Below are 27,789 nucleotides of genomic sequence, written 5' to 3'. Positions count from 1 at the left end.
GTTTCGCGTGTAGCGGCCGGGCAACTGTGCAAACCGTGCTGTCAGGAGCTTTTGCACTTAATGACACAGAACAGGTTGCGGAGTAAAACAGGCTCCAAAACTGTTGCCCAGAATCTTGTGCATAAAACAGTTACAGCGTAGTTGTATTGTGACAGGCGCTCTGCTTTTCAGATTAATAGAACTCGTATTGTTGGAGATTGAATACGTTTTATCGAGATATAAAAGTGTCCACCTTCGAACAAAGGCCATTAATTGAACCGCTATATAGCTGTTAGGACAGTGGTTCTTAAACTGTGGCGTGCAAACTTAAATTTAAGATAAGAATTGGTCAAATTATGAAAAGTTGACTTTATGCAATGTGCGTTTTGTGTTGCAAACTTGCAACTATTTGTGTTTACCACGTTTAATGGGAAAACTATTATTGAGCACTATCTTATGATGGCATAAGAGTAGTACAAACAACTCATTGATTCTCAAAATGTGTTGTTTTAAATTACGTTTATTGTTTTATTAAACATTTGTGATGATATTTGTATAACCTTGTTGCTGTTGCCCCTTTATTGCATATCTTTGAGTGTTTTCGATTTCAGGATATGAGTGGTACATGAACAAAGCTAAAAATCTCGGAATAAGTATAAGGTTTCACACTTTTAGCTCTTTTGCAAAACCTGTCAGGAAGTGCCCTTTATACATTGGTCTCATTTATATAGGTTTGGCAATGTTTATGTTTTCCAGTCACTACTTCCTTTGTTTTCTTAGGCTGTCAATATTTTCAATATGGGCTCGTTTAGTCTAGCAAACTTGCTTATAACTGGAGTGATGCAACATGGAATGGAATAACAAGAAAGCACATCAAACGTGTAAGACTTACGGTTAACAGACCGTTTTGAAAACATAGCCCACATTGAATCAACATCATGAGTTTATCACGGAATGCAGAAGACCACTCTAATGAAGGATCTACACAGAGTCCACCTTCCGATTTATCTCCGAACACAGTATATCAGTTTGGATGGGGATATTTGCAACCTCGGTGCCTTCAAAAGTCTTTTAACAATGCAAAAATGTTTTTGTTTTTGCTGACCATGGCAAATATTATGCAGGGCATAATTATAAATGGACTTCTCAAGGTAAGCGATGTATTTTTGCATAAAATAAGCTTAAAAGATTGTGCAAATACTATTTACATAGCAAATAACAGGTCTTCAAAACAATTTTTACTGTGTGATAAATTAAAAAATGCTATTAAAACATTTTTTTGTACTTTTGTCCTTTTTAAAAACTTTATTGATAATATCTCTATCTTTATTAATGTTTATCTCTATCTTATTTATGATGCTTGTGTATTGTATATACTAAATATTTGATGTTTTGTGTAGGTTAGTGTAACATCAATTGAGCGGAGGTTTAACTTGCTCAGTTCAGAGTCAGGTTTGATTGTCAGTGGATATGACATTGCTGGCTGTCTCAGTTTGCTACCAATCAGCTATCTAGGTAAGTAAAAAGTCTGTTATCTCTCAACAAGTTAATTGGTTTTAAAGCCACTTGCACCTATTAGGTTTGCTATTAAACTGGTCATTATTGTCCATTACTGTAATAATAATAATTGCATATGCATGTATTTAAAAAATGTATCTTTTTTAGTATTGTTTTGTTTGTTAAATTACCAACTGGTTACATAAAAAATTGCAACCATGTGAGTTGTTCTACATTTATTAGCCTTATCATAGTAATTTGCTGACCTGTTTTTATGCAGTGCCCATATGTAATTCAATGAATGTGTAAAGTCTGGTTTACTAATCCAGCTTGCATTCCTTTATACAGGTGGCAAAGGTCACAAGCCACGTTGGATTGGTTGGGGATTAGTTCTTACAAGTGTTGGATCCCTAGTCCTTGCTTTGCCCCATTTTCTTACTGGGCCTTATGAATACAAGCTTAGCCGGGGCCCATCCCAAAGTGCTACTGCAGACTTTTCTGTGAGTAATAATAATGGTGTTTTGAACAAATCTGATTGATTTTTTTAAATGGTTAATTTGACACATGCATGAAACACTGTTGGATAATTTGCCTAACTAGGCCGCGAAATCAAAACAAAGAGTGTCAGCTGTCTGTCAATTGTTTGAACTAATTTTAAAATGCTGTTTTGTGCAAGTTATATACAATTAGGTTACACTGAATTTTGTTGATAAATTTTTGTTTTTGTCAAGTACTAATGCAGTTTTTCAAAATTTTTGTTTTTGTTTGTTTCATGAAATTTGAAATTTTTTCAGGAAAATCTGACTGGATATTCTCTATGCAAACAAGCAACACAAGTAATAGATTCACATAACCTGTCTTCTTTGAATGCCACTGGTAAGAATATGTGACGCTTTTGTACACACCAGACATTGATATATTGTGTGTCATATTTATACTAAATTGTTAATGCTCCCCCTCCCAACTTTTGAACTTAGAAAGTTTATGACATAATTGTGACAGCAGTAGCTGAACTGTATATACTGTATTGATATCAATAGCAGACAACAGAATTGCCACTTTAAAAGCAGTGAAACCAATTGTCGAATTATTGATCACTGTTCGTGGGTTAAGGCTACCTTTCTGTGTCTAAAAAATATTGATTTTTCTGTTTTTTGGCTTTTTTGATTTGTCATGCACTAGGATCACAAAACCAATCAATATCAAACCGATTATATTTGTCACAATTTAATTCCAGGAGAAAAGTTTGATTTAAAACTCCACTAAAGTGTTGCATAATTGAGTTAGTGCCTCCTGCGTAGCAACCTAGTATTGATGCATTGAAGCTGTTGGAACTTCTGAGGCATAATTACATGACCTTTGTGCTGAATAAGTCCCAAACTCATTTATAATGCAAAGTGGCTTTACAGGATGGAATGCCTTTCTTTATTGGCATTAAGCCTCTGTTTTAATTCTTTTATTCACTCCCAGAGGATAAAAAAAGATTTTAAAAGTTGGCATCGGTTCGAAAAAATGAATTATGCTTTCTGGTTATTGTTTGATATTTATTTTACATCATTTGGAAGGCGTTATATTCAGGAAAGGGGACACATATTGTTTTTGTCCGTATTTTTTTCTTTTTGTATATTTTTTCTTTCTAGCACTAGTTTGTTCCATGACTTTTGTCAATCAAAAGTGATTCAAACTTATTCATATTTAACACATGTTAGTTATCCAAGGTCGATCCTCTTTTGTGATGTCTAGCTTTAAATGTACTTTAATTTACCATTGTTGCTCAACAAACCAATTGTATTTAGTTGCAGACTGTGCAGATTTTACTACCACTCTTGTATCATACGTATCTATCAGCCAAATGAAGTATGTGTTTTTGTTCGGACAATTTCTCACTGGTATTGGATGTACACCACTGGCTGTGCTAGGAGTGACATTTATTGATGAAAGTGTTGACCCGCAAGTTTACCCTATGTATATTGGTAAGTTGATTTGCAAATTAATATAAATGTACTTTTAATATTTTGTTTGTTTTAACTCTAAACTCACACAGTTTTGTCTTGATAGAGAGCCTACGTTTCTTGTTTGTTTAAACAAATATATGTTGATTGTTTTATTGAAACTAAATCTGTCCTACTAGTTTAGATTTGAAAGCATATGTTGATAAATATTAGAAAAATAAATGGTCAGTGTGCTGGTTAGCAATCTGTTTCATTGTAGTTTTAAAGAGTACTTTGTGGTTTGTTATTTTATTCATAAAAATAGTTTTAATTTTGCTAGAATTTTGACAATTACGTACAGTATATCTTTATAGTGACACAAATAAATACAACTTGTACCTATGAAAATACACATTTCATTTCCCAATAAATCCACTTGAATTAGATCCCTGCACCCAAACCACATTAAAGTAGCTACGACTACTGCTTCAGTCAAAAAGGTCATTAAAGGCCTTTCCCCTAGGGCCATATCAACACAGGAATCTATTTTAACATCTCCTGGTGTGACATGATCATGAAAAGATATTTTACCATCGTTTGTGAAAAAATGACAACTTTTTTTGGCAAATTTCTCCTTTAACAATTCTAAACATTTTCATTCCTCCTTAATATACTACATAGTGGATGCCAAACTGTACAAAGATCATTTAAAAATGGGCATTTTATCAACTTCACAAGTTATATTGCCAGAGCTTAAGTGTCTATTTACAAACCACATGTAAAAATTAAAAAAATCGCCCCTTGGGAAGAATTCCTCCCTGGTCGGAAACCACTGAACTATACCTTGTTATATTGCCTTTAGCACAAGTGTATCTATGGTCCCGTTTTCAAACGCAAAATCCTGTGTAGTGAAAAACGGCTTTAGAAACTGTGCTGTAGTAAAGGTGGCTTGATACTAGCTGATTGTTAGTGCGGTGAGGACAGGATGTAACGAAGTGGGTATTTTGGCAAGCGGCCTGATTCATGTAGGGGAAAATGACTGGTCGTGGACTATGGTGAATTGAATGTTATGCCTCCCCCTACACTCGAAACACACTGGTCACCTGCCAAATTCGCTGTTACGTACAGGATGCTAGCAGGAAACGCTCAATGCGCGTTGTTGTAAGTTCGAATGCAGTGCAAACGATTTGATTTTTTTAAATGTGGTTACTATAGCATTGCTAGGGCAAAACAATTTGGTAAAAACTACTTTATAACGCGTAACTATCGAAATACACTGAACCTCGGTTAAATCGGATTCTGTTAATCTGGATCTTTGCCTAATTCGGACGAAATTTGAGGTACAAATGATTTGTAATGTGGTAAGGCTTTAACTAATCGACATCGGTTAATCCGGATCTTCGCCAATTGGGACAAAACTTGAGGTTCATTTGATTTGTAATGTGGCAAGGCTTTAACAAAACGACTTCGGTTTAAGCAGATCTTCGCCTAATCCGGACAATTTTTTTAGTCCGAACGGGTCCGTATGAACCGAGGTTTAATGTACGCAAAAAACGCGTAAATACCTAAATGCAGCCCAACATATTTATTCGAAGGAATGTAGATGTATTTACTTGATGCTGTAGCTGAATTCTATTGCCTGTGGCCAGTTCCTGTCTCACGTTTCACATCTTTGAAAGGGAACTAGCCTATGAACGTCAACTATTAAGGCCTACGACCTGTCATTTGTCATTATCTTCTGGTCTGTAGGGGTTTTGACTCTTTCCTGACATTTACATGCGTACAATGTCATCGCTGTTTTCTACATGAAATCGTAATTGGACTATACTGAATATGTTTGCTTCATTTTTATTTCTTGATGTTTGTGTAGTTTAATCTTCTCTTTGGAAGGTTTGCGTAACGAATTCGCATAAACTGCAGTGATAATGCATGTTATTGATTCACTACCTATCTAATAGGCCTGTAATTTCGCGTTAATGAGTTGATTCTTTGTTTAACACGGATTTACCTATTAAGTGGTCATGTTTTTCGGCATTAAAACGCTATTTGACGTATATCCCACTTTACAATCAATAACACGCGTCGGCACGCGTCATATGGACAGGTGGTCCAGGACGCATTTAGATTTTTTGTCTGGGCCAGCATGCGGTTAAAGAAAATCCGATTTCAGGTTTCAAATGTATAACATTTTATAGTATGCTCCAGTATTCCATACGTTGCAACGTGCAGTAGCAAGTCAGCATGCATTATGCAAACGCCGTGCTTTAATGCGAGCATGTAGGCATTTTTAAGCGTGTAATGGATATGCCCGAGCATCTAAACTTCTAAAGCCTACAAAAACCTCAACCGACGCATTGAAAAGCATTTTTCAACACGAAAGCTCTGTGCTAACGCATTGCACATATTGTAACAGACGTTTATATGCATTATGCAGACGTTTCTATGCGACAGGTGCCTCGTAATTTCCAGTTTTAATAAACGGATGACATACGATAGGGGCTGCGCCAGCCATTCTGCCCGCAGCTGTTGAAAGAAATGAAATTTTGTATTCGTTCGTATCGGCTGGAATTTTTCGGTTCCTGTTTTTACCAATACACAGCTCGTGTGGCCTTTGATGCGCGTGTGTTATTGTAATGTGACGTTTTTGTGTAATCTGGTTTCAGTTGTATAATTTGAATCTATCCCATAATTTCCTTCTTTGGTATTTAATACGGTCATTGCTGCTAGGAGCCCCACGCCAAATTAGGAAGCTAATGTAACGACATACAGTTCAAACTACGCGAAAGTCTTTGAGTCTTTCAGACTACTAGACATGAACACGCGGTTACATAACCTTTTGATCACAACTTTGACAACAATACACTTTAAGAATCAAGTTGCTACAATACCTTTTTTGTGTGTGTGGGAGTGGGACGTGTTGAAATTTAAGTTAAAGGTAGTACCGTATTGTTTGTCTAATACTCATCTGCCAAAGGGGCTGTACGAAGCGCAGTTATTTGAATGCAGACGTTTTGAACAATCGCTGTCATCATCAGTGTGAAAATGGTACTTTGATATTTCATCAAGTCTGTTTGGAGTCCATTTTTAATGTCAAAACACTAAACCGATTGGCCGAATAAAGTGCTTCAAATAGTGTTATGAACGAACGCTATGCTGGTAGTTACAAACAACCTGTTTTTGGTCGTTTAGGGTCACATAAAGCGTTTTAACAATCCACAGCAAAAAGCCATTGTTCTCAATTCTTCTATTTGCTTAGCGTGTGCCAAAACCCAATGTAGCCGCTCTGTAGCATGTAGGTCGGTCGTTTTTGCAAGTGCTGCAATGCCCGCCTGGTTTGGCCGTTGGTAAACAGGGCAAATTTTCGCGCCCTATTCCTAATGGAAATTTTGCGGGGGGCGTTTGGAGTGGCACTCTAGTTCACTGACACGACACTTTTCGAAACTAGTTGTAGACATTTCCCGTTACTGGAGTGTGTTTGCAGTGAGGGAAGTTCCTTGTATACCAGTTACCTACAGTCTGACGAAATGTCGATGTTAAATGATTGTGTGATCTTCCTGCGACTATAAAAGGCAAAATTAAAATAGATTTCTATTGTTTTTGATTGCCTAAAGCAAAATATGAAAACTTTCGTTTTGTGAGCGGCCAATTTAATCTGATTTGTTCGCCTTTTATCTGATATCGGTAAAACTAGATACTTTTTTGCGCTTGCCGTCTCGAACCAACCATAAAACTAAAAAATTACCTCAACGAAATGGGTCTCTAACATCTGTTTTATTCAAGCTTAAACTCGAACCTGGCCTGACTTACATCTCTTTGTGTGTGTCTGTTGGGCAAGTGCTTTTAATTTTTTTTAGTGACGGGCGGTTTACATATTCATAAAGTCTCTGGTCCCCCACGTAAAATCTATCTTAAGCTTCAAAATCTCAATCTGAAATTAGATAACGCAAGACAAGATTCGAAACCAAAAAATGTTATATGCATTGAAGCATATTTCAAATCTGTGTGTTTTTAACTGAGGCAGAATCATTGTGCGGGCAAAAAAATCATTTTAAGTGTACAATATTTTACACGTACAAAATCCAGGGCACAACAGGTTTCCGTGTATGCAGACATTACTAACCCTCTCCTTGTCAGGTCAGTAATGATAAACCTGACACACAGCGTCCGAATTAGCCAGCTAATCCCGGCAATGCTTTGCACACCGGCTTGGGATTAACGTCTGGTAATCCGTCATACTGTTACTATTTGGTCGATAGCTTAGCAGTTGGTTAACCTGGCCTATTTATAACGCGATCCACCGGCTTTTCTGCTTGGTGGGTGGCCTAGTGTGATGTATGGTGCTATTTCATTGATGTTACTGAGATTTATATGTTTTATTTTTGGGAATATATTACTGTGGTTTAGAGATATTGGCTATGTTATGGCCCACCATAGAGCGGTTAAATATACGATTTCATGGCACATTTGCAGATTGAGCATAAAAATACGCCTTTTGTTTGTCTGGTTTTCTTTGCATGTATTTTTGTGCATGACTGCAATTTGTCAACGCATTATAATTTCCCTTCCAAAAAAAAAAAAATCAAAAAACATGTTTTTAATAATGCCAGTAATGATTCTTTTCCTAACTTTCTCTGCATGGGGCTTATAATATGCTCAAAGGTACTGCGCTGGCTGCTAATAGTGCTTACAACTGTCTTGTTTTACTAATTTTGTGTTATTTAAAGGTGTCTTAAAAACATTTATTAGGTGATACAATGTTTAATGTTGCGAAAACGATAAAGACAAATAACGACCCAAGTCAAAAAAGAACCAGCTTTAAAAACAGTACAGCTTGTATGTAGAGTTCGTTCGTTTGAATAAGGCTTACTCGTGTGTAATTTACAAGATATTGATTTCCAGGTGGGATTGGTGGATGTACTTACAGCGTAGTATCTAGTTCAAACACTCAAACATGCCACACTAAGCAATTCTCACGCTATTGTCGCCAATTCCTGTTTCTAGTTCCGGTTTATTCCTAAAAACAAACATTCACTAACACCAGGTCAAGAGCAAAGCTACCCACTTGAGAATGTAGTGAAAAACACGACCAGTGAAATCCCGAAGTGCCCCTTGTCTACCCACGCTCGGGCGATCGAGTAAGCTTGCTGACGTGGTATAGTAAAGCAAGTTTGTTTTTTAGGCAAATCTACACGTGTAGATTGGCTAGATTAACTAAAAAGTTGTTGGGTGTTTGAATCTTTCTAAGCAGTTTCGGGTTACACATATTTTTTTCCCGCTCAAAATACCCTGTGTAAAAAGTACTATACCAATTTTCCGCCAGATTGACGTATTTAACATTAAAATGTAACATAATGTCAAGACGATTGATCAAGACATGATGCTGTGTCTTAAACGTAAGCAAGGAAGTTTATATATCAAAACCGATACCCGTAGCATGTTTTAGTTTATAGTTTGTATGACTTACTGTAAAAATCTGTGAACGCTTCATAGCCTAATGAGGATAATAACGTCTCAAACAGGCATAAAAAGCGTTTCGACAAATGTCAATGCCATCATCAGTGATATATTTGGGCCACTATTTCCCTTATTAAACTTATGAACAGATCCGTGTATAGTGTTAAATCATAGCTTGTGATAAAAAGCATCTATCACTGTAATGTAAGGTCCCTTCAGTTGCCATGTCTGATCGAGTAAATGGTTCGTATCAAAGCGAATTAGTTTCAAGTTGTTGGTGGGATCGCACTAGGTTATCGCAGACACACCCATTTTCTTGTCATATATGGAAAATTGGACGAACTATGGTTGAAAACAGCACCAGTAATAAGCTGTGCAGGTCTATTTAAGTACCTATTACCTCGCTAAGTTACAAGTTGTTAGTTTCATTATTAGCGAGTTTCAATAATTCGGCGAACTTCGCTCGTGCGCATATCCCGTCACGGATCACCGATTTTACCGTCTCCTACCAAAACAAACAGCTTGTTCGGGTCATTCACTGTGTAAAACATGTTTTGTTGTTTGTTAAAATAATAAGCAGTTTTTGAGATACAAAACAGTGCGTGCTTTGGGATGCGTGAACACACCTGGCCGTTCCGCATCAACCGTTTTGTCATATGATGGAAAAATAGTCAAAATGTCTGTTGTACGATGTTGTTACAATACGGTGCCTTATTATGGTCTTCTTTTCAGACCAGGTTTTTAATTGACAATGTTTCGTTTTTTGTGTAGGTTCTTATTTGTCGGTAGTTCTAAGCCCAATGTTTTTGTATGATTTTAACAAAACCATGTTTTACAACAGTATTTTTTTAAGTCCTGCATTTTGGGGCATTAACACAACCGGTCGCGAAATTTGTGAAAATGTAAAAAAAAGGACTTTTTGTATATCTTGGCATGAGATTGCTTAAGAAAACCATTCGCTTCTCAGTTTTAATCGCGAAGTCGGGGTTAAGATTACTGTTTTGCAACTAACTTCACACGTCGGGCTATTATGGTTAACGACATGAACTTGTTTTGGAATTTGCTTTAACATTATTGACTCGAATGGGAATGCAATTTGAGGCCAGGTTTTGCAACTGTAATAATCTCTTAAGCATTTGCCGAAGCGTCTGAACAACAAATCATGTCACTTTTTACGTATATTTGGGCCATCATATTTCTTACTAAACTTATGAACAGATCCTTTTCAAGTAGTCCATGTAACAATTTTATATTAATAACATTAATTTCTAGTACGACCATGTGGCGAAATTGAACAACATTACAAAACTTAGACTTTTCAATATTGCGCAACAGAAACGAACCAGCAACCTTACGTCCAATGAGCGCACAATCGTTACCCTTGTACATCTGATGATAAGTCTGTACAGGCGACAGAGTCGTGTATTTACAACGCTCTAATTAGATTATCGATTTGACTGGGATTGTATTGATTCTATGTCCTGTTGCGGCAGTTGTTGACGCACTTACTGCAACTGATCTTGTCTTGTTGCGTAACTCGTTGTACTTGTACCTATGGGGCACGTGTGCGTTGTACCAACTGAAAAAAACAATATACAGCCCCGAGTTGTAACAGTCCAGATCCCGAAAGTAATGGCTGTAGCCTGGCCTGAACCCGAATCGTTTTTGAGAAGCCCGTTAAGGCCCGAAAGTTATAGTAAAGAAGACATACACGATGGACAATAATATATAATAGCCTAAACAAGAAGTTTTTCGGCTGTTGGATATTCGGATATACCCAGCAACTAGCTACTTATCTTGGTAATGTACAGTGTTTTTTTAAGGTGTTTTGGGGGACCGAAACGGTCGCCCAAATTTCTCCAGCGGTTTCCCAAAATTTGGACTTGCAACTACAACTACAGTTTTTGGTATTTAAATGAAACACTTGCGGTCTCTTAAAACTACTTAGCGGTCACCCAAACCAAACCTTAAAAAAACCCTGGTAATGTATATTAAAAAAATTACGGACATAGAATGTGAAGTCAGGCCCGAATGCCCGAACCCGGCCCACTTAAAAAATGAGCTGTACAAATTAATGCCATCTCTGCATTCTGTAACAACTACTTTTTGTTGCGTCGTAATTGTGAAAAATTATCTGTATTTGCTATCTTTGTACGACTTGGAAGATCTTGCAAATGGGTGTAAAATTAAAATTCCGGACTGTTCAAAATGTCTACACAATCCGGCAGTTAAGATAGAGTTCGACACTAACCATCAACAAATGCAAAAAAAAGTTCCAATTTTTTTCTCATGTGACACAGTGAAGAAGACATTGATTTAATAGCAAAGTTACTTCAACAATGGCACGATAGATGTCTCCTGAGGCGTGGATAATAATATTTAGCCCCTGCTAAAAACGATGCTGACATTATTGTTCGTGTTGAAAGTCCAATTATGGTGCTAATCGATGTTATTGGTTGTCATTGATTGAAAGTACCGTTAAAAATGTGGAAAGTTTAGAAGAAACGCAATCAACGTCGAAGTTTTGCGTATCATTTTTTCCCAATACAAGACAAGTTAAAAAAATGTTTTGAAAAAATCTTGACCACACTTTTTTATAAATTTCAAGTTTGTCTGATTCATACTATTTTCCCCAGTAGCTTGACCTCCAGTATATTGCCTCATTGCTTCAAAGTAACCTAAAAATGAAACCAAGTGCCCTTGCCACTGGAGAGGTCCATACTTTTAATAACGACCACCTGTCTGTCCAACAAGCCTATTGTGAAGCGCATGGTCGAGTATAACTTTGTATTTTTAAACAAAAATATCTGTTGGACCAGTAGATAAAAACCCCGGCTAAACAGGACCTGTTTCGAAGCAAAAAATAGGCGAAGATCCGGATAAACCGATTTCGATTAGTTAAAGCCTTACCACACTACAAACCATTCATGCCTCGAGTTTTGTCAGAATTAGACGAAGATCCGGATTACCCGAGGTGTACTGTATGTTGCAAAAGCCTTTTTCCAATGCATAGCCGTCAGGTAATGTAATCTGCGATCGTAAAGTCACTGCTTTAACCGTGATATAAAATCTGGCACGGTGCCTTGTCAAAAACTGCTAATTTGCAAAAACGTTTACATCATGCTGGAACTCGTTAAAAGGTTTTTGACGTATCAACGCGTACGTTCATATCTCTGCGTCCTATCGCTTATTCAATCAACATAGTTGTAGACGCTTTGCTTATTGACCTTTCCTTTTGTGGTTTGGTCTTCGCGACAGACAGCTAAATGTGTTGTTTTAAGTGTCTGTGTCCATGACATTTCGTTTGGCGGTGCTTAACTTGTAACAAGAATGTAATACTTGAGGCTTTGCACAATTACGAAAAATATTGTGTTTTTTTCAAATTTCGATGACAAGCGAAGTGAATTTTTTTGCATAAGCTTAAAATGTACATTTTTTTACACATTGACAATATGTAGGAAATTTTGTTTTCTTTGTCGAAATGATGATTCTGGTAGTCACATAGCAAATTTAAACTTTATTTGTTGCACAGCCAATGAATTGGGCCACAGTCTATCCAAATAAAATGTCGTTGCCTTTAGGGTGTTTAGTTTATTTTTTAAAAGCGCTCAAATTGTGTGTTTATAGTACAGCTAACCCATCAAGGTACCTTTACCTGATGTGGTTACGAACTGTTTTTACTCCAAACAAAGGTAGAATTTTAATTTGCTTACTATACGCATGTGAAAATACCAAAATCACAAACTGAAAAGAACTTACACCATTATAGCGCAACTTTACTAACGGATGTGTCACACTTAAGTGACATAATATCAGTTATCGCAATCTCCTCGTGGCCGCCAAAACGTGACAAGAACTGAAAATAGAATAATGGACAATGCACCTTTTGCGACATACAGTTTTCTGGTCTGTCAGCACGTCAAATGACTTTACCTTTGAGTGCATCTGCATTCCGCGTATGGTTGGAACGGTTGTTTTAGGTAGATCTACTAACGTTAAAACTTAAATCGCAAAAAGTTTGCTAATTCCTGATAGAGGGCGTAAAAAGCACATTAATTTATATTGACAGTGAGTCTGGGATATGTTACGAACCAATAGCTCTAACCGGTGGTGGGATTCAGCCGGTTCGCACCGGTTCTATAGAACCGTCTCACGAATTTTTAGGAGACCAGCGAACCGGTTAGCATTACTGGTTACTGTCAAAGGACGTTTTGTAACAGAACCGACTGAAAAATATGACTTTTGTCATAAAACCGGCTGACAAAAACTTTGAATCCCATCACTGGCTTTAACCGTCAGCATTTTTACACATTTTTTGCTTTTAAATATTCGCAAATGCTCTTTACGTCCCCTATCGGACATTAGCAAACTTTGTGTGACTAAAGTTCTTACTTTGTGACATACCTACAGTCGAGAGTGAAAAATGCCTGAAGCTAAACGCACCCACGCAAAAATTGCTGATACCAGTTCCTGCTTGCAAAAATTTCAATTTTCAAAAAAACAAGGCATATTTCATTGCGCAATTTTAGGTGCTATTGGGTGTTTCAGACGTTAAGTAATTTCCAATTCCTGGTGTCTTGAATTCTTAGTAGTACACAAAAGGGAGAAAGTGTATACCGAACCCAGTTACGTATTTTTATTAGTTCCTCTTGCCCTAAACTGGGCGTTGTGCTATTTTGCGCTATTAACCTCGGTAACAATTGTCTCAGACAGCGCTATAATGCCTTATATGTATGCTTTGCACTGTTATTAGTTTTTAACTGTAATTTTCATTCTCTTACATTGATCAGCTGTTGATTAGAAGTAAACAGTTTTTGTGTCAAAAGCAAACAATGAAGTTAAATGTCTCGTTAAAAAACACATGCCTTGTTATAATAAATATACGCCATCCATCGTGACAAAAGCTTAAAAATTGTCAACAAAATTACCATAAAACTGCTTTTCAATCACAGATTTTAACATAAATTTTTGGTATGTCGTATCTAAACAACTAGGTGTAACTATTTCGTACATTATTTATACATAAACACAGACAGTGAAAATCAATGGCTGGAAACCTACCATTTTCTGCCTCTGCATGGGTTGTAACCTGATTTTAAACAATATTTTGACGATGGCGTGCAATAAAATAGCGTCTTGCATACCATTTCAAAACGTACTTGGGCATAGCAATTGTGGTGTGCGAAAACCGCAAAAAAATCACTTAGTGCAAACGAAGCGTTCTGTCTGTACCGTGGCCATTCAGTGATTTGCAATTGCATTGCGACATGGAACAAAAAATCGTTGCCGTGACTCTGGTTTTCAAGTGTCTGTTGTTCGTCGTATTGAAGAGCCTGTTCCCAATAAGCTACGACACATTTACGTTATCAAATAGCTGTAACTGGAGTGCTGATACTCACCAGACCAGCAGTTGTTTACTGCATGGGTCCAAGGGCTTTGTTATGTGGACGTTTTGTTTACTACTTTTGCCTAAGCTTATAGTGGAGCTCATTAAAGTGCTAAATTTTAACAAAGGCTTCTAATTAATCATTAAATATGATTTAGAGGTGGTAGCGCCTCACGTCATCATACGCTAAGCACCTTTCGTAAAACCTTATAACCGCCCTAATGATCCCCTATCGAGCATAAAATCTTTATTGTTGTGATACTGTTTTGTTGTTTTGACCCAGTCTTTATTGAACCTTGTTGTTATGATCCGTGCCAATGTTTCCTTATTAGGCAAACGGCTTGGTTGCATTGATATCCTGTTTAGCGAGGTACAGAATTGAATAAAAGTCATACTATAAAAAGTCGTATAAGGTCTTTCGTTATTAGGGAAAAGGCTCGCATTGCATTGAGGCGAGGTACAGAATTGAATAAAATCGTTATGCAACAAAAAGTCATAGGTTTTAATAACCTCATAAAAATGCTTGGTTAGGTAATATAGTTGTGTTGGACAATAAAACAATTCATTTGACCTTTTCCATATATCTTACCCTATCAGCACTATCAAACCAGTGACAAAGCCAAAGTTATTCAGTATCTTTTTTATCTTTTCTTGGCCCTGACTTTAACACTTTGAATTCAATAGTTGGTGTATACCTTCAAAATTCTTTGACAGATAGCAGTAGAGAATCTAATCTTTATTTGTTTTGCAGGTATTTATTACATGGGTGCTCTGATTGGACCAGCAATCGGTTTCATCTTGGGTGGCCAGTTGCTAAAAGTCTTCACTGATGTTGGAACTATGTAAGTTCCTTTATTTAAAGCAGCTTTAATTAAACGTTTGCCTCAAAAAGGTATAAATATAATGAACTCATCATAATCGGTGACCTTGTTCAAGATAGTGTAAAGTTAACAGAATCAAATAAACTTAACAATCATATTCCCTTTCTAATCGCACAAATATACTGTTCAAAATACATTATCAAGGCTGTTTGTTGAACCAAAGCATATTCCACTACGAACAATGGTGTCATTATTACGTAATCGACAATAGAGTTTTGCTATGAAAGCCGTTCAGGGTTAACGGCAATGTGAAAAACGCACGAAATATTTCCCAATGGCCCATTTTACTAAACCTTTTTCTAAACGAAAACCCTTAAATAGTTGTTCATTTTTGATTTTTGCGTTGGGGGTAATGAATAATGAATTACCCTACTTTTGTGACCTTTATTCTGAGGTAACAAACGGTCAGGAAAAACGATTTAAACAGGGTGTTCATCTTTACTGTTTACCCCTTTTAACTCCTGAGACCACACATTTTTACCACGAAAATTTTGTTTTTATGTCTTTAAACAACCTTTCGTTGTGTGAAAATTACCATTTGGCATTGCTAGACGATTAGTAACGGACAATTGCCGGGCGCACCCTAACAAGTAATCTTAAAATAGACAAGTGTGATAAGGAGGTATTGATGGGCTAGTTGTGTACACTTAAAACTCAAATATATATTTAACATGTAATATGCTCAACGATCAACGTAATTTACAAATTGCGAAAACGACGTAATACAGTATCACAGGATAAATGTAACTTTTAAAATTCTCGAACACAAATTTAGGAGTACAATATTAGTCTACTAGTTTATTCTTTTTTTCCCGAGAACGTTGTTTTACTCAAGAAGTCGAAAACATGTTAAATATTTACTTGTCAGCCGCAGTCTTCTAAAGAGCCACATTTCACTTTCGACCCATAGGTTCCCGACCCTATATGGCGAAACCACACATGGGAAAGCGAAACAGAAATTAATAGATACTGTTTGAACATTAGACTAGTTTCCTTTCGCTTAATGAATTATCCGATTATAAGCTAGTTCCTCATGGCAGCCTGTCGGAATTTGGTAATAAATCAACGTTAATTACGACAATACACGTAGCCTACTTAAATAGAATAAAATAAAATATAAATATAGAACCATCCTGCGCATACTGTTTAATCTTTACAATTTTTATGTTTACGTACATAAACTTGAGGCGAAATATGTGCAACTAAAAATTGCATGGACGAACCACTAAATGTTTTTTTTTAACTTAAATAAACTTAATTACGGCGATTTTTCATTTCAAAAAATGCTTCAACATTTTTATGCGCATTTACTGTATAGACATCAACAAGTCTCTATCAAAAACCATTAAAACCACATACAAAGGCATTGAACCTGTTTAGCTTTGAACGAAATACTTCAATTATATCTTTTCGGCCTCCGCGTTATAATCCTGTCATTTCGTGGTGGTGTAGACAGACAGAAGTGTATTGTCGCAGTGAGTTGTGCGATTGCCCAAACTAACAGGTGGCATTTTTTACTCTCGTAGTCTTAGTGGTTTATAAAGGTTTCCTTGTCATGTGAATGTCTGTCTGGTGTAGTGAGACGCTACTGTTTACTAGAGACAATAGTCTTAATTGGGAGCTTCTGATACGTATTTTATGGTGGTTTTACCATCTTTTAATATTGTTTTGCCGTATTTACTTGTTCACTGTATACTAATCGCTTTGAACAGTAACGTTTTTGAACTGAAACTCTAATGATTTCAAAACTTTTATAAACGTTTCCTATAATTACAACTCACTAATTTATTTTACCCACATAACTACTTTGAAAATGAAATTCTCATTAACGAATAGCAGCTATATTTCTTAATCACAGCCCTATAAAAACAGCCACAACGCATTGTTAACTTGTTTTTCCTACAAAACGTACACCATAATTACTGTTCACCTAATCTTTCATAATTACCCAGCAGTCAGAACTTCAATTTACTAACTAAGAACCCTTATTGGGTATAACTTATTTTGAAGCCTTCAGTTAAAATTAGTCATTTTTCACCCACAGCCCCACAATCACCCCCGACAGCCCCCAATGGGTGGGAGCATGGTGGGTGGGTTTTGTTATCAGCGCTGGGATCATTCTAGTTTTGTCGATACCGGTTCTGGCCTATCCCCGCAAGTTACCCAGCACCTTTACACGCAAGCAAACGATGGTGAATATCAAAGAGCAGCAATACTGCAGTAACAAGGATGAGGTGATTGTCGTTACTGTTGGCGGAAAACCTAAACATGGAACCAGGCAGGATCGAAACGACCCATTTCTTCAGATAAGTAAGTGCTTTATTTGCATGTCTCAAAAATTAATTAAATAGCTGTGGTTTTGTACATTCAGTAAACCTCGGTTAATTCGGACCCGTTTAAACCCAAAAATGTATCCGGATTAGGTGAAGATCCGGTTTAATCGATGTCAATTATAGTGTCAAGTTTTACACATTACAAATTATCCGTATCTCAAGTTTTGTCCGAATTAGGCGAAAATCCGGATTAACCGATGTCGATTAGTTAAAAAGCCTTACTACACTACAAATCATTTGTACTTTGAGTTTTGAACGAATTAGGCGAAGATCTGAATTAAGCGAATCTGGTTTAACCTAGGTTGACTGTAGTTTACAAAGTGACAAATCTTGTGTTTCGTTAGTTTCTACGCACTATATAGAGCAGGGGTGGGCAATTAATTTTTGAAAAGGGCCACACAAGAAAACTGACTTGTGTTGGAGGGCCAGACCAATAAAAGTTGAAACCTAATTCTGCTCATCAATTTCTCCGGCATTAGGGCAACAGAGTCCAACAAACTAAACACACAGGTTTATCTTAGACTTCTGTAAACAAATATTTAACAGTCCATGCCTTGCTGAAAGTGCGGCATTCTGAATCGACTCTTTTCTTTTTGCAGTAGGCTGACATGATGAGGGCTAGCTTACCAGCATCAAATCTACATAGAACACATGTTGTCCAACCCATTGTTACACAGAAGGGCTCAATATGGCTTTCTTGCGTAACAATGGGTTGGATAATTTGTGTTTTATGTAGACTTTGATTAGCATCACATATAGCTGTACGCCCACGCATGTGCGTTAATACGTAAATATACAAATATAAATTTGTCTATATATATTTCTGCAAAAACAATTGTCGTATTTTATGCACAGCATAAATAGGCCTTTTTTGATTTGTGTTTCAATTTACTTGACCTCACGCGGGCCGGACAGGGACAGCCAACGGGCCGGATGTGGCCCGCGGGCCGTACAATGCCCAGGTCTGACATAGAGACTTGTTCAATTTACTCGAGTTAGCTGGTGTGACGAAATTGCTCTGGCCTGCGGGGTTATAACATTTTTTCCGGTGTCGGTTTCCTCAATGACATTCAAAATTTTACACAGTTGTTAAGTTTAAAACTCAAGTTACATAAATCTCGTGAAAACAGAAACTGCAAAGTAAATGAATTTTCTGTGCTTTTTAATGTACAAAAATGCAAAGCTATACATGAAGAAACTGACGTTTTTCACGTTTTGATCACAAAAGAGACACTAAATAAAATATACACACATTATAGTCAGGTAGATCTGAATTTTAGCTCTGAATTTATTTGTTGTTAACTGCTGACCCAATTTGACCTAAGCTGCCTACCCCTGTTCCGTCCTCACTTCAACTTAAGAAAAACGTGAAATTTCTATACTTACTAAACATAATCAGACAAACGTTTCATAGTCTTCTCTTTAGTGATATTTTTTATTTTGGTTACCTTTCATTTTTTATTCACCAGGACCACAAGAGTTAACGGAGCAGGCGATCCCACTCCAATGTGACGTAGACACTGCTTCTGGGAGTCAGAATATATCCCCTGGTGGTCCGGATGCTGACGGCAAATCGTCTTCTTGCTGGCCAAGTTGCGAGCTTGTCGAACTCTTTGCCAGGCGAGTTGATCCTGTCGTATAACGTTGGTTTTGTCAAAATCTCGCTAATAGATGTTTTAAGATAACTGTATAAATACAAAAGCATCAAGCTAGGTAATGATACGTAAGTTGCTGTCAATGCACACTGTTTTTACCGATAACATCTCATTAGTGAGGCTGGTGGCTTCACAAGTCAATACGGCCCATCTCTCGTCACTAGCTGCAGTGATAAGACCTAATAGGTCGAAACAGTGTGCACTATGTGCAGCTTATCATTTATAGGCTTGTTGCTTTTACATTGATACTATGACACTGAGCCGACTTCACTTTGGTTTCGAAGTAGTTGCTTGACCATTGTGAGCCAGATTACTCTGTGGTTTATGCCGAGTTGAGGCACGAACAGAATTGGTGAGGAATGACGTTTTAGCTTGTTACTATCAACAAAGTGGAGTGTCGTTATATTGCTATGCTAACCGATACGGCCTATGTCTTGTTACCAGCTTCACTGATGAGAACTTATAGGTCGAAACAGTGTGCACTGTCTTTGGGTGTTGTAATATTTGGTCTTCTGCTTAGGAGAATAAACTTATGAGGCCTAAAAATCTTTAGTTTTGGCCTGGTAACAGTGCTACATCATTTTGGTCACTTCCAAATACTGCCAATGGTCAAAATAAATGGCACAAGTCAGTCGTGTTTTCTGGCCTCTTATCATTTTATGATTTCGGATACTTTGCAGTATTACTAGTGGTGGTGTTTTGTCCTGCTTAATTTTGGGCCCAAAACGTAATTAGTTCTCAAGAAACCATTTTTTCTTCGGCACAAGTCGTTTGTTGGTTTAACTTAAATAATCTCATAATTTCGTATATTTATGGAATTTCTAGTGCCATTATTGTAACCTGCCTCATTCCCAGATAAAAATCTTAACAAAATCTCTTCTACTTCTACAGTGATTTATGTCAAGTAGTCACCAACAAAGCCTTCCTGTACCTGAGTCTTGCTGCAGCCGTGCTAGGAACTCTAGTGTCAGGATTCTCAACTTTCGGACCAAAGTTTATCGAATCTCAGTTTGGAAAATCCGCATCAGACGCTGCCAACCTGTTCGGTAATTTTTTTTTGGCTTGGAGTTCAAAATCGAAATTTATGACCCCAATTGTTTATTTTTTTATTTGTTTTATCATGGTTATCTCGTGAAATGCATTATTTACAACTTTGCACGGGGAATCCTTAAGTTATTGCTTGCAGAAACAAACTAAGGTTATAAAAACGTTGGCTGTCATGGGGCCCATAATAAAATAAGTGTAGGAAATAGATTTATGTTTTGAAATAGGCCATAGTGTATGTGCAGTGGCAATTTGAGCTGTGCCACCATTGTTTTATTTTGTTCCGTGACTCCAACCGAAACAAGGCTATCGGACTCATAAACTACTACTCTCATATAATGATCTGCTGATTCGGGCACGTTATATTTTTGTGCCTACAAACTCGTCTTCTGTGATACTAAGTTCATGAAAACATTAAGTCATTCGTACAAAGGGGGTCATCAGTATCCTACTCAAAGAAAATGAAACAGCCGAAATGTATAAGGTACCTAAAAGCATTAATACCTTACTATACCACTTTAAAAAACTTTTATACAAAACGAACAGATCACAAACTTTGTAAACTGTTCTAAGTATGTACAAATTCAACATGACCCTGGAATTCATATCCTTTGTACAAAGAAATATGTGGGCCTTAGTTCCTGCATGTGTCTTGTATTTCATAATCCTAAGGACAAATGACTTACTGTTTTTTAGCTAAGCGATTCTAATTTAAAGTTGAAAGTGCAAGTATGTAATATTAACTACCATTTTTTTTATACGCAATGCAATATATAACCCTTCAACCTTGCACACAGGTTACGTTTGTATACCGGCTGGTGCAGGGGGCATGTTGATGGGCTCAGTACTGATGAGTGGACTTAAGCTGAGTTACCGAAACTCACTCAGGATGTGCTTCTGTGTGAGTTTACTCGGACTCTTCGCTCAGTTTGCTCTCACTCTACACTGTGATGATATCCCACTGGCTGGGGTTAACGTGCCTTACAAGTCCCAGCTGTAAGTATTTATTACTCTACTCCACATTACCGTAACCACCTCGCATAAACACGTGTGTAGGGACCCATGTGTGTGTGCTTGCAAATACAATCATGTTAGTAGGACAAATGGTGTGTATAATAATTCGGTAAATAGGATATAAAATATATAAAAAAGAAATATGCAAGAGAAACGCTATTTTAGTTCTTAATAACGTACGGCAGTGGACGAGTGACCCTTCCATAGGAAAATTGAAGCGATTTGAGTAGACTTTTTTGCGGGAATTCGATATTATTCCATATTAAATCGCCTGGTAAGGTATAAGGCCCAGCTCCGATTCACGCTATTAATATGAGTCAAACTCTGTATCCTGAAATTACGACTTTTGAAGGTCGTTATTCCGGTTTAAATGATAAAAAAATGAGTAGCCTAAAAGAAAAAACGTGAACTTTCAACACGGAATGGTGTCCTTAGACCTTAACATAGTTAAACATAAGGTTTTCGACTCTGGACTCCAACACTAATTGATGTTTTGTACTAATAGCGACATATTGGTAGAGGTAAAAAAAAGCTGCAGATTGTGCACACTGTTTCGACTTATAAGGTCTCATCTCATCAGTGAAGCCGGTGACGAGAGATATGCTGTATTGGCTAGTGTACTCATATAACGACACTCTAACGTCTAAAAGATTATACTTTTACAAACAAGCACCCAGTTCCGCAAAATATTAACAGTTTATATGCAGCGGTGACCTATAAATCAGGTTGTTGCCGTTTTCGCCGTAAACCCATTTTCTTAATTTTTACACCATATTTTCATTGTAGGCCTTCAGTGCCTGACGATAGTCCATTTGACAAGTCTCACCCGTGCAACGCCGCGTGTGGATGTGTGTCGCAAGCGTTTGACCCGGTCTGCGGTTCCGACGGCGTCACCTACTACTCGGCCTGTCTCGCCGGTTGCCTAGCGACAGAGCAGAGCGGAAAAGAGGTAAGTTATCCTACGTTTCCATAAAGTTTGCACCCAACTAGTTTCGCTCCTGTAATGTGCACAACAAATTGCTGTAGTGTACTGTTAATGCCTAAAGCAGTGGTCCTCAACCTTTATCGACGCATTCCTCCCTTAACACCTCAAAACATTTTTCATTCCACTAAAATACTACATAGTACATGCTAAGTTACCATGCAAAGATGATTTAAAATTGGGCCTTTTATCAACTTTACAGGTTCTTTTCCCGGAGCTAAAGCTTGTATTTACAACCACATGTAAAAAATAAAGTAAATTCCTTCCCTTAAATTTTAACGAAATCCGCTTAGTTCTGCTATCACTTTAATACTATAAATACTCTGTTGGTTGGCTGTACACAGGGCAGGTATTAAATATTCACGAGACATGTAATTGCATTTTGTCGTTTTGTTTCCTATTGGCGCTGTACAAAAAGATTTTTTTTGCTCCAGTTAAATTTTCCCCTCATTGAATTATTTACGTAAAGCGTCTCATTTTTCAGACGTTTACGAATTGTTCATGCATTCCCAGCATGGCAGCTGCCCCCGAGAGCTCAACCAACCAATCAGGTGCGTCTATACAGTCACGTGATTTTGTTGGTAATGTAATGAAAGGTTGAATGGGTTTTCGGTGTCCGGAAAATATCAATTCGAAGCGTTCAGCTCATTAAAGTTATATGAGACGACTTGGCACTGCAAAAAAACATTCAATAATAAAACAAAATGTGCAATAATATTAATATTGGAGACTGAGTTTTAACATTTTTGGACTGTTCATTTTCATGTTTGTAATTTTAATATTGCATTTTTTCCAAGCTAAATTTACTTAAACGTACTCATTTCTAACTCTGTGATAACTTTTAAATTGTATTCTCATTTCTAACCCTGCATTTTCAATTTATTTTTAGTGTCGATTTTTGACGGCACTGCCGTGAGGGGAAAATGCTTCAAGCCATGCTGGTGGCATAACGTGATTTTGGTCGGTTTATTTCTCGTCATATCAACGACATTCATGTGTGCCGTGCCTGGTGTGGACCTTAGCCTCAGGTGAACAGCTAAATCTAAAACTATAGCAACCTACTTCGTTAATGTAAACACTTCTGTATTAAAATTGTAAAAACTCGTCGCCAGCAGGCTTAAAAATGAGGATCACTGATTAAAATTTTTGATTTTTGAAACGATAAAATTACGGCAAAAATTACAGGTTAAAGCCAATACTGGCATTTAGTTGTGTTGTTTATTGTTTTTGCTGATTTCGATATGTTTCAAGTTACCAATGCAAATTATGGTGTTGATATGAAGTTGCAGATGATTTTTTTATGAGTATTTCACGAAGTCATCAGGCACTACTATGTAACAAATATTGTGTACTTGAGCAAAAAAATCAGAACCAGAATTTGTGTATAAAACATAACTACGTTTCGACAAGTGCTATTATACACAAATACTGGCTCTGATTTTTTGCTCAGATTATTCAAAAGCGTGAATAGTGTACTTAAATTGTATATTGGATGTTAATAACAATTACGAGCGGGATTTTTTTTTGCAATTTCAGAGTTTTTCCTCCTACGGTCTTACTCCCAATGCGCAAATAGGAATTATTATTGTCACGAAACACTTAAAAAATAACCTACAATAGTTTTAAAGCCGAACAAAATTTCTTGCTGTTAATTTAAATTTGGTGGATTTAGGGTTTTTGCTGTTTGTGTGTGGCTGGATTTTTTTTCTTCCTGGAAACGCCATATTAGTTATTGTTGTTGTATGCCGGCGCCAAATGTCTGTGTTGCGGTCGCTATAACGTAGACAAAGAGGCCCATTCTGATAGCATCTGCTCGTGGTTGTGATTCTTAGTACCCGCCATACATGTTTTTTTTCTGTGAACTACAAAAACGCACAGACAATTTATGCTTTTAAAACAACTCTTTTCATTAATTGACCTCTTTCATAATAAGTTTTATACTGCTAATCTTTCTGTTTTAGTGTAACATGTGTTTAATAGTCGATTATTTACTTTTATGTTAATTTTTTTCCTAAATATTAGGACCTATTTTAGAAAAAAAATCAACATAAAAAGAAATTGAGACATTTAGATGATTTAAGTAGGGTTGTGCAAATGATCTTTAGCACTTGAAATTCGTTGATCACAATGCATAACTAAAGCTCCATACACAAAATATTTAGTTTCACCCTTTTATCAATCAATAACTTTTTGGACTTTCCCCTTCAGGTGCTTCCCCCAGCACTTGCGTTCACTATCGGTCGGAATTCAGTGGATCCTGATTCGCACATTGGGGACAATCCCCGGTCCGATCATCTTTGGAGCGATGATTGACAGCACGTGTCAGATCTGGAGTCAGAACGAGCTTTGCTCTAAAGGACATGGCTCCTGCATGGTTTACAAAAACCAAGAGCTCTCTTTCAGCCTACTGATACTATCAGTAATATACAAGGTATTGGCCGCAGTTTTTTCTGTTTTTTTTGTGTACATAAAGTAAGGTATCATCTAAATTGTATTTTTTGCCTTAAGGTTCATCACGCTAATATTTGTTAACGCAAGCACTCCGAGTTTATCAATTTCGCATTTAGAAAAATCAACGGTGCAGATATATAGATTCTATTTGAATAAAGATATTGCAAAATTGTCTTTGTATACGATTTTACAAAAATTCTCTTAACAAAAGTGCTGAAGATTTTTTATCAATTATCACTTATTTCCATTCAGAGTTTGCGTGCTGTGCTTGGACTAGCATAAATATGGGTGCTAAAAACGTATTTGAAAAAAAGATTCATTTGAATAAGGATAAAGACAAATACTCTTTATCAGAATGAATTCTTAAAAAACAATTTGTCTACCGTAAGTATTTGCGGACTTTAGATTTTACCTTATTCAAATAGAATCTATTTTTCAAACGACTTTTTGTTGACATCTATATTCTTCAAAACAAAACACAAAGTGTCTGCGTGGAAAAAAATATTTGCAAAATTAAAATTAACCTGTTAAATTTTTTCACCTAACAGGGCGCAAGTATTCTGTTCTTCGGTCTCACCCTCCTGTCATACAAACCAGCTCGTCTTATTGCTGTTGACACAACTTCTGGTGATTCATCCCGTGAAGTGCTCGAGTCGCCTTTATAAGTTCCATCCTCTCATCCGACCTACGTCGCTCCTCTCATCCGCCGCAAGTCGTGTTCTTCAACTTTAGCCCAAGTTCCCCGATTGACGTCATCAGCGAGCGGCGGGAAAGCCCCTAATTCTTGAGATCGCATTTTTTTGTTCTTCAGTATCTGGTGTATAGATTTTTTTCTTTCTTTCTTTGGCCGTAGCAGTTTTAAATTCCAAAAGCACTGCCAAGAAGATATGGTCTTGGAATTGATTAGTCACATATAGTAATACGAAAAGCTGGCCAATTATAAGGTATGTTGGTATTGGTAGACCCGGTCCAGTGGTGTATCGCACTGAGCTGTGGTCAAAATATCCTTGGAACCCAAAATTTGCGAATTTGGAAGAATTTTGAAATGGAAAATGTCGTATGCAAGACAAAAAAACAAACACGGAATCATGTTGCTGGATAAAAAAGTGTTAAAGAATTTGACAATCAGTCAACTCTGTTGGGATCATGACCGTTTACATTATCCAGACCTTCTGAAGAAAGGTTACCATTTCAGTCAATCTTCTACTCAACAATTTGGCCGGAAATTACTAAAATAAGCAAAGCGTTGGCATTGCAACATTTTTAGCCAACTTGGTCATTTCAACCTATAAAAATACCAAGCAATTGTGTTATTTTCAAAATACTATTAGTAGGCTATACTTTCTGTATTGCACTGGCCGTTATATAAGTCCTTAGTATTTTTGCCTTGTCAGCATTTTTTGTGCTCTACAAAATTCCAACCAAACTTTTTGTTGTGTAACTAAATATTGCAACTATACAACTTCACAAGCGTACTCAGCATACACAACCACGTTCTACTAATGTTGCTTGGGTGGACCAATAGGTATATACGACTACATTATGGTGTTTTAACCCATGTGTTTTTGATAACAAGGTAAAACTATTCTTTTTGTAGGCCAATTAAAAGCTAAGATGTCGTTGTATGATATGATAAAATTCAAGGTATGTCACAAAGTTGCAAAACTAAGTTTGCCTAACTAATTAGAAAGCATACTGCTATGTTACTATAAAATTTACAGGAAAAATTACGGGATACAAATACGTAACAGTCCAAGACAAAGCCTCATACATTTTTTTCTGGATAACTCAACGCTTTCTATCCATTTGTTTGGTCTTTACATTTTTGGTGTGTCATAAGTTCATCTGCTTTAACTAACAGCTAGCATGACTCATGATTTTCACATGGTGCAATATTATTCTTCACCCACTGTTAGTAGTAACATGTACACGTCAGGTGTATAGCTTCTGCCTGTTTTCAAATGGCGATTTGTGTGAATTACACAGTTTACCCAATTACAAAAACTCATGGCGAAAAAGTGTGATAAATTGCGAAAAAACAAACAATTCCCAAGTCTAAAGTATTTATATTTCTTTTCTTTCTGAAAATACATCGCCTTTTGGAAACAGGCAACTCTACTATAACCAACTAGTTAAGAGAGATTACAATTCACAAAAGTTGTACATTTTGTTCTAAACATACTTTTTTGTGCAAAAGTTTCGTTGTTCTTTGAGTAGAATCCGAATACTTTATAGATTGTTTGTTTACATATTTTTGCTTATCAATACACTGCACTCTATAGTAGAAAACAAAATTCAGTTTATTGGGTTAGAAAACTATATGTTGGGGCAAAACTTACGCTTTTTTTCCAAAAATACCTCCCTAATTTGCCAGTACAATAAAAAAAGCGAACGTTAAGAAAAAATCCCTTCCTGTGAAGATTTCTTTGTGCATTGGGGGGCTAATGGCCTCCTATATTTGCTGTAACGTGAAATACCCTTTATAGAAGGCCCACTCAAATATTTGTACTACATTTGCTGTGCCTTGCTTTGTAAGTTTTGGCGAATTCACACGTTTTTTTTTGATTTCGTAAATTACTATTGTCCCTCTCATTCGTCATCCGTTTGCCTTTGCTTACGTGACGGACTGTGATTGGCCGGTTTGTGTTGTAACACTTTTATACTAGTGTCTGTCGTCTGCCCCATTCAGGAAATAATGCATTGGGTGAAATACATTTACACGGGTAAATTCAGCGATACAATCGCTTGAAATGTCGTCGTTTGTTGATTTGAAGATCAGAAAGTACTTTGAATCTAGGGTGGCGGTTTTCCCTCCCAACTAGGCTAGTTTTTGACATCGAGTTTTCATTGCGGTTGCGTATTTTGGCGGTTTGTTATATAGGCAATTTGTTTGCTATTTTACAAACATCCGTCTTTGCAAGCAGTAAAGTCGGCTTGTTTTGAATTAAATTCGTATTTGCGGTTTTTGATAATTTGACCTGTTAACACAGGTCAGGGCTTTGGAAAGTTTGTTTTATGACGGACCGTTTAATCTTTTGCATTGCTTTTCAACTATTGGCACATAGAGCAAAAAATATACCACGAATTTTGCTAAAATGATATATTCCGACACGCTGTAGAAAAGGACTGTACTTATTGCCTTAGATTCTTAGAACAATTTTGTGTCACAACTAGCTGAAAAT

At 36.8% G+C, this 27,789-nt stretch overlaps 1 protein-coding gene across 1 annotated transcript; it reads left to right on the top strand.

Moving 5' to 3' along the window:
• LOC145228427 (solute carrier organic anion transporter family member 4A1-like) lies at positions 1-27,335 on the top strand. The gene is made up of 15 exons (XM_080093487.1): positions 1-1,130; positions 1,380-1,494; positions 1,825-1,976; positions 2,271-2,352; positions 3,273-3,449; positions 14,999-15,089; positions 17,173-17,438; positions 18,931-19,081; positions 20,008-20,162; positions 20,958-21,156; positions 21,961-22,123; positions 22,641-22,707; positions 23,046-23,184; positions 24,365-24,587; positions 25,156-27,335. Exons 1-15 carry the CDS (start codon positions 918-920, stop codon positions 25,270-25,272), a joined length of 2,310 nt encoding a protein of 769 aa, XP_079949613.1. The 5' UTR covers positions 1-917; the 3' UTR covers positions 25,273-27,335.
• Positions 27,336-27,789: the final 454 nt, after the last annotated feature.

Source organism: Phallusia mammillata, chromosome 5, assembly GCF_965637545.1.
Source record: "Phallusia mammillata chromosome 5, kaPhaMamm4.hap1.1, whole genome shotgun sequence".
NCBI lineage: Eukaryota > Metazoa > Chordata > Ascidiacea > Phlebobranchia > Ascidiidae > Phallusia > Phallusia mammillata.
The sequence above is the reverse complement of the archived record's forward strand: the minus strand, read 5'-3'. Positions and strand labels throughout refer to the sequence as shown.

What these genes read in the sequence shown, in the direction of transcription:
- LOC145228427 (XM_080093487.1), top strand. Translation starts at nt 918, where the DNA reads ATGAGTTTATCACGGAATGCAGAAGACCACTCTAATGAAGGATCTACA. An exon ending in GCTACCAATCAGCTATCTAG is followed by an intron (nt 1,495 to 1,824) that starts GTAAGTAAAAAG and finishes TCCTTTATACAG; the next exon opens with GTGGCAAAGGTCACAAGCCA. An exon ending in GTCTTCTTTGAATGCCACTG is followed by an intron (nt 2,353 to 3,272) that starts GTAAGAATATGT and finishes AATTGTATTTAG; the next exon opens with TTGCAGACTGTGCAGATTTT.